Below are 14776 nucleotides of genomic sequence, written 5' to 3' on the forward strand. Positions count from 1 at the left end.
ATCTGCAAGCAAAGACACAAATGGAAAATCAGTGCCAATCTCTCACACTGAAGATATATTAAAAGAGAGAGTGCCTGAGTCTGCTTCCAGATCTCACAGGCTCTCCTGCAATGGCTCCTCTGAGGACAAAGGGCTGTTTCCGGTGGTCGTAACTCCAAAAGCGCAGAACCTTTAACAGTGAGAGCTCAGAACTTAACATTTGTCCCTGTTTTGTGACCATCATAAAAAGGCTTCCATATTCAGTTTTCATTTCATTTCTTTTTCATTCTTCAGACCCCACAGGAAAGCAAGGGAGGGCTGTGGCTGACGGTGGCCCCACACCTAACCCCCACCCAGTAGGTGACAGTGCCAAGGCCCCACTGTCCTGTCAGCCCCAGCGAAAAGCTCCCCCCACCACAAACAAAGCAGCCCCCATGGTTGGGGGCCAGGGAGAGAGACTACGTTTTCCCTCCTCTTCTAGAGCTGACAGCTTGGACAGTAGCTTCCAAGGAATAAGCTTTATTCTCAGGAAGACAGAAAGGCCCCAGCTTTAAATGATTCCATGAGCCCTGGCTGGCTGGCTCAGTTGTTTGGAGTATTGTCCCATATACCTAAAGGTTGCAAGTTTGATCCTTGGTCAGGGAACATAGGTAGATTGTGGGTTGGATCTCAGGTCTGGTTGCATACGGGAGGCAACTTATCAATGTTTCTCTCTCACATTGATCTCTTTCTTTCTCTGTCTCTCTCCTCCCCCCTTCTCTCTATAAAATCAATAAAGATATCCTCAGGTGAGTATTTGTTTTAAATTATCCCATGAATATTTACGGCTTTCCTCCCAGCTTCTGCCTCAGCTTCCGCCTCTGGATGGATGCCTCATCTCTGCAGAAGCAGCCCGTCTGTACTCTGGAATGGGGACCACCAGGGGGCGCTGTTGCCTAGTGAATGACATAGATGATAAATTACCATTAGTCTCTGTGTGTATGCAGTGTACCAAAGGCTTTATGTAGGTTAAATCATTTAACCCTCACAATGCTCCCAAAAAAGAGGTAGTGAGGAGCAAAGAGGCGAAGTTGCTTACCTGAGGTCACACAGGACGTATTGGAGACAAAATTCAGATCCACACACCAGTGGCAGTTTTCTGTAGAAAAATGTCAGTGTCAAGACACCAACTGTCCCTGCCTGGGAAGGGCTATGATTATTCTTTCTCCGAAGTTATGTCTTTCCTATTTTTTAGGTGTTAAGGTGGTCTTTCTTTTATGAAATTATAGGACAATGGATAAGTGTATGTTGTTTGCCCTACATCAAAGTTTAAAATGCTTGCTATTTTATATCCTCCTCTCCCTGCCACACCCTGCCAATCTCCAGGCCCCAAAAATCCAAGATCTGAGGCTGCATCTCCTGAAGACCAAACTACTGTGCTGAGCTGGGAGGAAATTGGAGATGCTACTGATTCAACAAGAATTGCGTTGGTAACTTTACAGCCCTAGTGTTGTTTTGCCCCACTCAAAAATAAGTCACAAGTATATAATGAATACTTACTATTCATTATTTATTCTAATAACAAGTACTTACTGAACACTGGCTAAGGTTGGTGGTGTTGCTGGAAATACAATGTCAAATGAAAGAGGCATAGTCATTCCCTTAAGGAGCTGATGGAGGAGATGAGAACGAATCAGATACAACACACACGTAAATTTGTGAGCTATGAAGGTCAGCTATGCAGTCAGGGGCTGCGAGGGGTGGGGGGGGTCTGTCATGCGGGCTGTGAGGTCAGGGAAGGCTTCCCCAAGGAGGCCAGTAATGACCTGAAATCTAAGGGATGAACAGGCATCAGTTGGTAGGATAGAGGCCTGGAGAATATTCCAGGCAGAGGGAAGAGCATGAGCAAAGGCCTTATGGCCCAAAGGAGAGAGATGGGCATGAGGTCAGCAAGAAAACTGGTGAGGCTGGAGCAGACTGACTGGAAAGAACTTGGCATCAGATTCGGGTAAGAAGTAGACTGAGGCCAAGCCTTGTCTTGGGGGGCTTCCCAGGGATTTGTTCTTTATCCCAGAGCTTTATTCCTGATACTTCATGTAAGAACTAATTCTTTTTCATTCCAGATGGTCTTCCTCTTTCCAGGACCTTGAATAATTTGGCTCTTGGTTCAAATATTGGTCCTTGTCAATGTGACTATCTAGTTAGTACCACCAAACAGACTTGTAGATGGGACACTGGGGAATTGTTGGAGGATTTTCAGCCCCTGGCAATGGAGGAGAGGGTCTCAACATCATTTTTTATTTGAAGGATCCCCTGGCTGCAGTGTGGGTAAGAGGCAAGGGGGACTTCAGTGGGTCAGGGGAGACACATGAGTGTCCACTGGATGGTGCCAATCAGACAGTCACATAAACTAGGATCAGTAATTGAACTAGATTTTGAATTACCAAACATTGTTGAAAGAGAGATAATAAACCCAAAGGCATTTGCTAGCTTGAAGGAAGGAATACACAACTCAGTCTGGTAGGGAGATGGATGGATGGGAAGGCTTCCTGGTGGGAGAGACACCTCAACTGAATTTTAACAACTAAGGATTGGCCAGGAAAAAAATTGGGGCAGGAGTAGAAGGAAGTCGTTTCAGCATAAAGGGGTGATGGAGTCATGCAGAATGGAGGGTGGGGGGGGCATGTTTGCGGTGCAATCAGCACTTTGACGTTGCTGTGAGTTGCAGGGGGAGGCAGGGAGTGAGGCCTGCCAGGGAACCACATTAAGACGCTTCGTCTTTGTACAGCTGACACGGGGAAAGAAGAGGAGATTTAGGACAAGTGTCAAGATCACATTTGCTACTGCCTGTTCTGTGCCCGTATGGAGTACTGTTAGTACCTGAGTTACAAAGATACATGACATTTATAGGTTCACCATCTGAAAGTGCTTGCTTCTGCACTGTCCAGTTTTTTGGTTTACTTCTTGTTCTGCTCTACACCTGCTCAACGTTGATCCATACCTTTCCTCTCTGCTCGGTACATCCTGGGTAGTCAGTGTCTAGTCCACATCCTTCAGCCTACATAAAGACCCAGGATGGAGGATATAACACAATTACTCCTGAATTCCTTAGCAATGTTAACATGTTAGCTTTCGATTGAGAAGCATTCTGTCTTCTGCTACCAGGTGGTCCTGTGCTTCATGGCACCAGAAAACTGGGAAGACCAAAAGACCTGATTCCCTCGCACACTTTTTCAAAAAAACTGATGAACCTTTCCCAAGAAATTTTTCTCCTCGGGTCTGTGGACCCCTTGAAATGTGAACTGCACCAACTTGTATGTAAAATTTTGAGATTGTGTGTACGTTTAAAAAAAAAACACCACAAAACACTCTAAAACTTTTTGCATAAAAACTCCACTAAAATTAATTTTAGAAAGTGTTCTTATTTTTGGTCCAGTACATATTCCATAGGGCTTTTCATCGCATTTCTTTCTGTATAAGCATGTTTTCTTTTCTTTTTTTTTTTTTCCATTTCCTATACTGTTCTTTTTTTTGTATAAGCATGTTTTCTTATGTCACTGGTAAAAACCAATAACTTTCAGAAAGGCAGTTAACCTACTGAGCACTATCCCCACCCCATGTTTTTTGTTTTTGTCTTTGTGTTCCTTCTGTTGTTTGCCAGGAGCATGCACTACTGCTACAAAGGCTACCTGTTCCCTTCCTCATATCTATTTCTTAACTTCTCTCACAGCCCTCCCTTGACTATTCATTTAAAAATAGTAAACCAGTCTCTTTTCCTAACACTATGGTTCCCCTTTCTATTTATTCCCTTGTCTTGTTTCAAAAGCATATTTTTACAGAACTGCAATTTTATGTATTTAAATTTCCCAAACTACTAATCTTAATATTAGTAAAATTAGTGTAAGATTAGTATAATATTCTAGATTATCATAAGCTATGATTTCCTTATGGTTGACCATTTAGTTTGTTTCCACTTCTTCACTATTAAAACCTGAAGTTGCCAATGTACCTTCATGCAGAGAGTCTTTTTCTTCTGGTATGTTGTTATGTCAGATTCACAAGACCAGGATTGTTAATGTGAAGGTATAAAATGTATTAAAGTATGATTGATACATATTCTTGACCTTAGGAATGTGGTAAAACTAAATTGTGAATGCAGCATTTGCAGACTGCTCATTTTGCACTTATTGTGTAGAAAGTTTCGGTCGCGGTTTTCAGTGTGTGCTTTCATTTGTAATCAGCTTTGGCTCTTAGAGGCATCAAGTATCAGCTTCCAAGGTTGACGATTGCATGACAAAGAATTAACCACAAAGATAGTAAAATGTTATGAGAATATTACATAAACTGCCATTTTCAGCTTATGACATTTGCCTATGTCTTTTAACTTTATAAAAGAAATTTTAAAAGGCATTTGCAAGCAAAATAATTGTTTTATTAAAATTCAGAAGTTATAGTACTTTAAGACTTTTTTTCATATTATAAAGAAAAATAGAGAATTGGCTCAAGTGCAATGACACTTAGTTTTCATTCAAACTAACAAAATCACTCTAAAAAAATCCACAGCTTAATTTATGATAAGAACATGTATTTTCCTATTATCAAAAAAACCTGTAATGGGATAATTTTCAGAGTGATACTTCAACATATCTTTCTGTACCCCGTTTAAATGGTACATCAGTACTATCTAATTCATATAAATTACTGGTGTGTGTGCACATGGATGCATAAGAACTAGCTAATTTTAAGAATATTTATAATTTCATTTATCATAGGGCAATATATAGTACTTCTAATCATTTCTTAAGCATGTTTTCTTATGTCACTGGTAAAAACCAATAACTTTCAGAAAGGCAGTTAACCTACTGAGCACTAGTGGCATAAACTAGATTAACCATAGTTCCACCAAAGTATTAACCATTCCAGTCAGCCATTTAATGTTAGGAAGTAGCTTGCTATACTTTTAAAATCAAAGTTCCTCAAATTTTCTTATGAAGGGGAAGTTAGTTGAGCCAGAAAGATAAAAATAAGACTCACTTTTAAAAAAACTAATTTTATATTATCAATAGACTATATTTTTATCAAATTATTTTATCCACAGCAGAAAATACTCATTGAGCCACTGGTGTTAAGTAATTTCAGTTATTATTTCTATGCTCTCTACTTTGCATCTTCTCCCGTTTAAAGAAGAGAACTGAAATCAAGACCTACCATGGGTATAGACTAACAGGAAACAAGCGTACTATTCAGATGCTGTCCTGACTGACGTCCACCTGGAAGAGGCGCCACAGGTAAGCTACAGCGAGACCAGTGCTCTGCCACAGCCAGAAATGGTGTGGATGTAGAACTCGAGTATTTCACTTTGTATTTTAGAGTACTTTGCAGTTAGAGAGCTTTTCCGTAACTATTATGAAATTACTGAAGGAAATTAGGTCCTGTTAGGAAATTTACAACTCACTCATTGCATAAGATGCTTATAATAACTGTTAGGTGTATCCCAGGTGAGAGGCAGAAATGGTATTAACCAAGGAGAATCCAGTGAGGACAGAATTAAAACATAATGTGCACTTGCTAATCCAGTACTTCTTTGATTGGGTAATACTGTACAAATTGGTCTTCAATCAAGAAAAAACCCTAGTTCTTATTTAAGGAGAAATATCTAAGAACCAGTGTTTTGACAAATCAACTTTAAAACTGGTGAAACCCTTTTGGATGTAAGGGAATAGTGAGAACTGACTTAGAGCTCATCAGAGATAAAGCTTTCTTTTCTCTCCCTCACCCCAGAAGGGGGAAAGACTCTCAGGCACCTGATCAGCTTTCAGAGAAGAGGGGACTTCCTGTGGCGGCAGATGAAATGCTGAAGTCATTTTAGTTATAATGTAACAGCGCAAAGATACCAAACACAAATTTAGCAGGTGCACTCTCATTTTTCCAAGCCCTAAAATAAAAGCAAAATCTGGTCTAATCAAAATATCTGCTCTAAATATCTTTAGAAAATATTAGGACTTATTAAAACTAAATTTTCAGAGGAAAAATATTGCCCACTTAATTTTTTTTACAAATAAAACTCATCATAAAAAATCCTTAAATTAATGCATTTATACTTTATGTCTAAATAGTATTTCCTGTTAAGAATTAAAACTACTCTCTCCCTTTTCAGCCCCTCTTTTCTGCATTTCTGCTTTTCTCTTTTACCCAAAGTGTTGATAATATAGTGACTTCTAAGCACTGGGTGTCACTTCAGCACTCACTGCCTAAGAAAGCCTGGTTAATAATGTGTCCAACATTTATTCATGCTGAATTTAAATTTTATCTATTGCTATGATAAACAAATTGAGATTTCACTGAATTAGATGAATTCATTAGGAAAATAAACAGGTAAACACATAAAAATAAAACTTCACATACAGACTAGAAATATTTAGACAGCTGACAAAAACTTAATAGTGCTTTCTATTAAATAACAGTTTTCAATCATTTTATACTGCCAAACTTTTTTTCCCCACGCCTTCTTGCTGAGCTGGAAGGAGCCCCAGGCCCCAATGCCCTGGGTCTGCGCAGGGCCCTTGCTCCCCGGCCTGGAGGTCCAGCTCCATGTGGCTGTTGTTCCCGGCCCTGTCCTGGCCGGTGGCACCAGCACCTCCTTGAGCGCAGCCAGCAACAGGCCGCTGAGCTCCTTGGAGGTGGACATGGCTTTAGTGAAGAGCTGAGACACCCCACAGGCTTCTTGGCCCCCTTCCTCTTCACTGGGGCCTTCTCTGCAGGGGGCACAGGGCGGCGCACACAGGGACGACCTGGCACTTGGGAGCAAGTGATGACATGCCGAAATACAGCTCTACTTTTTAAAAAATGCCTAATTTATTCTTAGATTCAAAAATTATATAATATTAGTTTTAATGATGATTGCTTTTCCTGTAACTTCTTTTATATTTTCTCAATATGACTAAAATCTCAACATAATAGATTTGACATAAAAGTATCACAGACAGGTATTGGCAGTACTTAAGCAAATGTTTTAAAAAGGTTTTGATTCATATGAATTTATATCCAAAATAAAGCTTCTGACATTTCTTTAGGACTTTACTTGATGACTCACTCCTGAGATAAGCAAAAAATATTTGACTAACATTTACATACAAAAATAAATATATACACTACAGTGATCTTGGTATCTTGTACTATTACAGATTTGAGTACCACCAGCCTGATTAAAAAGTTCAGTATGTTTTAAAGTATGAATTTTTTAAAAAGCAGGATTCTTTGTTTTGCCTAATAACTGGGTTTAAAGAATATGGAACAGAAGTATTTCTCTGGAAGAAACTGAGAGTATCTCAATATTTAGTAGACAGTTTAATACTGTCTTATTTTTCCTAAGCATATATCTCTGTATGGTTTACTCTGCCCATTAGATCAATAAATGGAGAGCCACAGGGCTGGAAACAAAGCAGAAATCCTGTATTTTGTCAGATATCTATTTCCTGCCATTAACAAGGATGGCGCCCACAAAACCTTACAAAGGGAAGAAATAGGAGGAGCTCAAACCACAAACAGGATAGCCGGTCACCATCTACCAGCCAGCAGTTAAACCAGCAAATGGTTTCTATATTTAAAAAACAAACAAACAAAGGGAAGGGAAGAGGAAAGTCATTGCTGACAAACCAAAGGAAATAGATGGGGCAGGGAAAGGGGGGAGAAAAATAAAAATAAAAATAAAAATAAAAAACAAACAAACAAAAAACTTGCTTCTTTCCCTTGTTAAGGTGTGCGTGGCTGCAGTGCAGGCTCTTTCAAGTTCTGACTTTCTGCTCAGGTCACATATACTGTTCAAAGATCACTGGCCTTTGAAGTATTAAAAATATAAATGGGATTCAACACTAAAGTTGATCTGAACATAATTTTCTCTCTTTATAGATGTGATGTGAAAAATACCTTTAAAAATCTTGGACTGGGAATCGAAAGATTACTTCTTTTGATGTCAAGGCTGAGAGATCTTGCATAGAGCCTCTTGGTTTTCATTATGAAAATCAACTACCATTACAGAATATTGTAAAAATAATTCTGGTTTTATGGATTTCTGATGCTAACATTATGGTAAATGAAGAGTTTTCTATACTTTCTGGGGCTAATCATAAGTATTTGGCTCTCCAATAAAAACATAATCAAGGTATATACACAAAATATGCTTGGACGTTCACTAGGAGAGTCTGGGGTTTGTCACTCATGTCCTAGTTTTAATTCTCTTATGGTTGAAATCCTGTTATCCCTCAACTGGGTGGAAAAATAGCATGGGGATAAAAGGATCTTGGTTAAACTATTTCTGACTGAATAAGGAATAGAAGCCATTTTATTCTTTAAATATTTAACATTTTAATTTTTTCAATTTTCAAAACTAAATTTTAAAAAATTATTGCTAAAACCAAGAATCTGCCATAGTTTATCATTACTAGTAAATTACAATTTAGTGCCAAAATATTAATACTGTGCCAAAAGAAAACAAAGTTCAGTTCTATTTTTAAGTCTATGGCAATGTTTTCTACTAGTTCTTATTTCAGTCATTTTCAGAATTGAGACAAAAGTAGAAGACGCATAAATCTACATCAGCTATTTCAAACCAGGGGTAAAACATGTTGAATTCAAATTTAGAGAGGGACTTTGTGAAGTACCAGGTATAACTTTGGGAGCAGGATAGATAATTTCTTCAACAGTGACATATGTACCTAACAAGAAACCAACAACTCCAGTAAAGGCTATAGAAATATTTTTCAGAATCATCCATATACTGTAGTGTTCCTTATAAAATGTAAGAATTTCCACCAAAGGTGGCAGGATGAGAGCCAACGTGCTGCTGCTCACGGCTCCAACGAAGGAAATCACAAGGTCTAAACGAGGGATCAGAATGGCTCCAGCACCTAGAAAATGAAAATACAAGTCTTTACTTAAATATTTAATACTTCCATCAATACTAAATACAGGTACATTTCAATACTTAAAGTTAATTAAAGTAGGTATTACTAAACTATTGCTTGTGGAAAAATCTGTCATATTTTATTCTGAGCTAAAAATGAAAACAAACAAAATGGTAAGTGACATTTCTTGGGATCTGACTTGTCAATAGATTTTATTTTATAAAAATCTCTTAATGTTTTGCTGTGAGATTCTGGACAAATAAGTTTGGATAGTTTATTCCCAAAGCATTTTCATTGCTATGCCATTCAGGTCATGGAAGAAGAGGTGGTGTGGTATAAATAAATCATTAAATAAATGAGAGAGAATAGAGAGCTTTTCATTATACCAGAATTTCAATTAACCAAATAGAGGAACAATAGAAATATAAAATAATTATTAGGCAAATACCACAGTAATAATTATTGCAAGGAAAGCCACTGAAGGATGCTAAAATTAGTGGACAAAAACCATATGAGAATGGGTATTTCCATAGTCTCAAAGTATCCCCCTACAAGACACTCCATTATAAAAGGAAAATGGGTTTCCTTCCAGTGGAGAAATCTCTCAGACACCCTTAACCAAGTGATCAAAGTCAACATCACCACTCATAAGACATGTTGAGACCATCATGTGATGCATTATGAAATGCAAAGCATCAACTGAGGAATTCTTGTTAAAAATGCTTTACTTCAACCTAATGAGAAGCGAGCACCATACAAATCTAAACTGAATGAAATTCTACAAAACTACTGATACTTCAGGAGTGCCAAGGTGAAGACAGACAAAGAAAAAGACTGCCAAGACTAGAGGAAGCTAAGTAGACATGACAACTAAATCAAGTGGGATGTTGCACCAGTTCCTAGATCAGAAAAGGGTATTAGTAAGAAAACTGGCAAAATAAGAATAAGGTCTGTAGATTCATTAGTAGTGTTGTATCAATGATAATGTCCTGGTTTTAATAACTGTAGGAGGTGGGTCCAAGATAGCAGTGAAAGAGGCCAGGTAGCTTGCCCTCTCCCATGAACGACTTCTGTAAAACAAAGGAGAAAGAGAGAGAGTGAGCGAGCACACAGAGAAGATTAAGGAAATGCGGGAGCCCACCAGAAACCTGAGGGAACCTGTCAGCAATGGAGCAGCTGGTGAGCACCGTTGTTTACAAGCCCCCCACACTTGAGATAGCCCATTGAGAACTCTTCCAGGAGTTTTGCCTGACCAGCAAACTGCAGTAGCACAACCCCAGCTGCCCCTTCTAGAGCCAGCTCCAGCAGGAAACAAGAGGGAGCCACTATAGAAAGTGCACAGGGCACCCCCCACACCTGAAGCTATAATGAGCCAGCCCAACAGGATGCTGAGGCTCCCCTTCACCAGGCCACTGCTGCATGTACCCCTGGGATGTCCCACTGGGAGCAAAACCAGAAACACTAGAGAGCCCTGGCTCATGGATGCAGGGCAGCCCTGCCTACTGTGAGAAGGAACTGGGTTTTGTGGTGGTCATGCCTAAAGGGTGACCTTGCTCTGGCCAGGCTCTCACAGCAGTCAATCACAACAACAGGGTGAGCCTCGCGCGCACAGCAGAAAGTCTCTGCCCAACCTCCAATAAGAGGGAGAAGGCTGCCGCACCTCAGGCTTACACGAGGGCTCCCAGCTCAGACCAGCAGCAGTCCAGCAAAACAATAGGGCTTACTGCAGGCCCCCACACCAGGCTGTTCCACCTGGATCAAGAGCAGGATCAGCAGAGTTCTACAGTCCAACTAACGGGGCTGCCCCACCGGGCACAGCAGGAAAGCCCGCACACACCAGGCTACACCACCGAGAATCTGTAGCTTCTAGCCAAGTAACATTTCCGGAACCCCCACACCCCTAACCTCCCACTCCGCTGGAACCAACCTGCCCAAATCAACCACTCCAGAGTCCACCAGGGGTGTCCAACCTTTAGGTGTATCTGGGCTGCACTGGAAGAAGAGCTGTCTTGGGCTACACATTAAATACGCAAACACTAACAAAAACTGATAAGCAAAAAAAAGCTTTTAAGTAAATTTTTTATTTTGTGTTGGGACGCATTCATAGCCATCCTGGGCCATGTGCGGCCCATGGGCCATCCATTGGATACCCCCGGCAGAAGCCACTTTTACACAGACCATTTTTCCAAGATTGGGAGAAAGAGCTATCTCATCTAACTCATAGGACCAAACATAAAGTAAAACAAAATGAGGAGATAGAAGAATATGCCCCAAATGAATAAATAAGAAAAAACCCTGAAAAATTACTATAACAGAGATAAGTAATTTGCCAGATAAAGAATTTAAAGAAAGTCAAAGGATGCACAACGAACTTGTAAGTAGAATAGAGGAACTCAGAGTGAACTTCAATAAAGAGTTAGAAAATATAATTTAAAAAAAAGCCAATCAGAGATGAAGAATACAAAAACTTAAAAGAAAAAAAACACATTAGAAGTAATTGACAAGTTAACACAGAACATATTAGCAATCTGAAAATCAGAGTAGTGGAAAGCACCCAATCAAAACAGAAAAATAAAAAACAGGAATACTTGGGATCTCTGACACAACATCAAGGAAACTAACATTTGCATTAAAGGGATTCCAGAAAGAGGAAAGAAAAAGAGGCAAGTATATTTGAAGAACTGATGACTGAAAACTTTCCTAATCTGGGAAAGAAACAAATATCAAGGCCCAGGAAGCACAGATAGTCCCAAACAAGATGAACCCAAAGATACACACACCAAAACATATTGTAATTAAAATGGCAAAACTTAAGGATAAAGAGACAATCCTGAAGGCAGCAAGAAGGAAACGAGAAGTCACATACAAGGGAAACCCCATAAGACTATGGGCTGATTTCTCAGTGACAATGTTACAGGCCAGAAGAGAGTGACAGGATATAGTTAAATGGCTGATAAAAAGGAACCTACAATCTAAAATACTATACCCTGCAAGGTTATCATTCAGAGTCCAAGGAGAGAGGAAGAGCTTCCCAGACAAACAAAAAGTAAAGGAGTTCAACACCACTAAACTGGCTTTACAAGAAATGTGAAGGGGTCTTCTCTACACAGAAAAGAAGATAACCTGAAAGAAGAAAATACAGGAAAGAAAAAATATCACTGGTAAAGGTAAATATATAATAAACACATTGAATCCATCACTTAAAAAGCTAAAAGGTTAAAAGACAAAACTAGAAAAATTAACTACAACTACAGTAAATAAGGAATACACAAAACAAAAAGATATAAAACATGACATTAATAACAAAGTATGGAGGGGGAGTAAAAATGTACTGCTTTTAGAATGCATTTGAACTTACATGTGATCTTAAATAGACTGAATGTGCTATATGTATGTGTGCTATAGATATAGACAAATATATGGTAACCACACACCAAAAGCCTACAAAAAACAAAAAACAAAAATAAAGAGAAAGAAATTCAAACAAAACACTAAAGAAAGCAAGTATTACCAAAAGGAAAGAGATCAAGAGAAGAAGAAAGGAACAAAAAACAATAAATACAACCAAAAACAATGAACAAAATGGCAATAAGCAAATGTCTAACAATAATTACTTTAAATGTAAATATACTCAATGTTCCCATCAAAAGACACGGCAACATGGCAGAATGGATTAAAAAAAAAAGAAAGATCCATCTATATGCTACATATAAGAGATTCGTTTTACATGAAAAGACACACAATGACTGAAAGTGAAGGGATAAAAAAGATGTTCTATGCAAACAGAAATGAAAGAAAGCTGGGGTAGCAATACTCGTATCAGAAAAAATAGACTTTGAAACAAAGAATTTAAAAAGAGAGAAAGAATGATATTACATAATGATAAAGGGGTCTATCAAAGAAGAGGATATAACAATTGTAAATATTTACATATACAACAAAGGAGCACCCAAGTATATAAAACAAATATTAACGAACATAAAGCCAGAAATTAACAGTAATACAGTAACAGTTGGGGATTTTAGTATACCATTTACCTTAATGGACAGACCATCCAGACACAAAATTAGTAAGGAAATAATGGCCTTAACTGTCACATTAGACTAGAGCAACTTAATAAACATTTTTACATTTTATCCCCAAACTGCAGAATACACATTTTTCTCCAGTGCACATAAAATGTTTTCCAGGATAAACCATATATTAGGCCACAATACAAGCTTCAATAAATCCAAGAAGACTAAAAGCATATCAAGCATCTTTTCTGACCAAAACGGTGTAAAGTTAGAAATCAAATAAAGAAAACTGGATAAAATACAAATACAGGGAGATTAAATAACATGCTAATAAATAATCAGTGGATCAAGGAGAAAGTCAAACAGGAAATCAAAAACTACTGGAGACAAAATGAAGACACAGCTTTTTAAAATTTATAGCAAATGCAGTTTTAAAAGGGAAGTTCACAGCTACAAAGTCCTACATCAAGAAACAGGAAAATTCCCAAATAATCAGTGTACCTTCACATTTAAAGGAACTAGAAAGAGAAAACGAAGAAAACCCAAAGTAAACAAAAGGAAGAAAATAACATAGGTCAGAGTGGAAATAAATGAAACACAGACCAAAGATAGGAAAGACCAATGAAACTCAGAGCTACTTCTTTGAAAGGGTAAATAAAATTGACAAATCTCTAGCCAGAATCATCAAGAAAAAGAGAGTCCAAATAAAATCAGAAATGAAAGAGAAGAGAATGCCAACAGACAATACAGAAATACAAAGGATGATTAAAGAATTCTATGAACAATTACATGTGAACAAATTGTACCATCTAGAAAAAATAAATTTCTAGAAACATACAAACTTCTAAGACTACACCAGGAAGAAACAAAATATGAACACACCAACTACTAGCAATGAAACTGAAGTGGTAATTTAAAAAAACCTCCCAACAAACAAAAGCCCAGAGCCAGACAGCCTCATAGGTGAATTCTACCAAACATTTAGAGAACAGTTAATACCTATCCTTCCCAAACTATTCAAAAAATTAAAGAGGAAGAACTGCTTCCAAACTCACTCTATAAGGCAGCTTTACCATGATACCAAAATCAAAGACACTACAAAAAAGAGAATTACAGATGAATAGCCCTGATGAATATAGATGTAAAAATTCTCAATAAAATACTAGGAAACCAAATTCAACAATACATTAAAAGGATTATACACCATGATGAAGTGGAATTTATACCAGGGATGAAAGTATGGTTCAGTATCACCCAAACAACTAATGTGATACATCACATCAACAAAACAAACAATAAAAAATCATATGATTATCTCAATAGATGCAGATAAAGTATATGACCAAAGTTCAGCATCCATTTATGATAAATACTCTCAACAAAATGGGTATAAAGGAACTTATCTCAACATGATAAAGACTATGTATAAGCCCACAGCTAAAATTATACTAAATGGTGAAAAGCTGAACACTTTTCCTCTAAGATCAGGAAGAAGACAAGAATGCTCACTCTCACCACTATTATTCAATATAGTATTGAAAGTCCAGGCCACAGTCATCAGAAAAGATAAAGAAATAAAAGGCATCCAAATTGTAAAAGAATACATAAAACTGTTATTATTTGCAGATAATGTGACATTATATACAGGAAACCATAAAGAATCCACCAGAAAATTAATAAATGAATCCAGTGTAATAGCAGAATACAAAATTATACAAATCTGTTGCATTTCTATACACTAATAATAATCAGAGGAAAAAATTAAGAAAAACCATTTATAGTTCCATCAAAAAGAATAACATATCTATGAATAAATTTAACCAAGGTGAAAGATCTATACTCTGAAAACTATGAGACACTAAAGAAAGAAACTGAAGTGGAAACAAATAAATGGAAAGA

The 14776-nt window shown here is 37.8% G+C and overlaps 1 protein-coding gene across 2 annotated transcripts in view; it reads right to left on the reverse strand.

The window, feature by feature from the left end:
- Positions 1-7710: 7710 nt before the first annotated feature.
- SLC36A4 (solute carrier family 36 member 4) overlaps positions 7711-14776 on the reverse strand; it is a 48736-nt gene continuing 41670 nt past the window's right edge. For both annotated transcript variants that reach the window (XM_054577695.1, XM_054577696.1), the window contains one exon: positions 7711-8864. In XM_054577695.1, coding sequence (XP_054433670.1) covers positions 8557-8864 — 308 coding nt within the window. In that variant the 3' untranslated portion in view covers positions 7711-8556. The remainder of the gene's footprint in view (positions 8865-14776) is intronic.

The sequence above is a fragment of the Pteronotus mesoamericanus genome, unplaced genomic scaffold, assembly GCF_021234165.1.
Source record: "Pteronotus mesoamericanus isolate MK-2021 breed Mesoamerican mustached bat unplaced genomic scaffold, CSHL_Meso_final contig_457, whole genome shotgun sequence".
Lineage (NCBI taxonomy): Eukaryota > Metazoa > Chordata > Mammalia > Chiroptera > Mormoopidae > Pteronotus > Pteronotus mesoamericanus.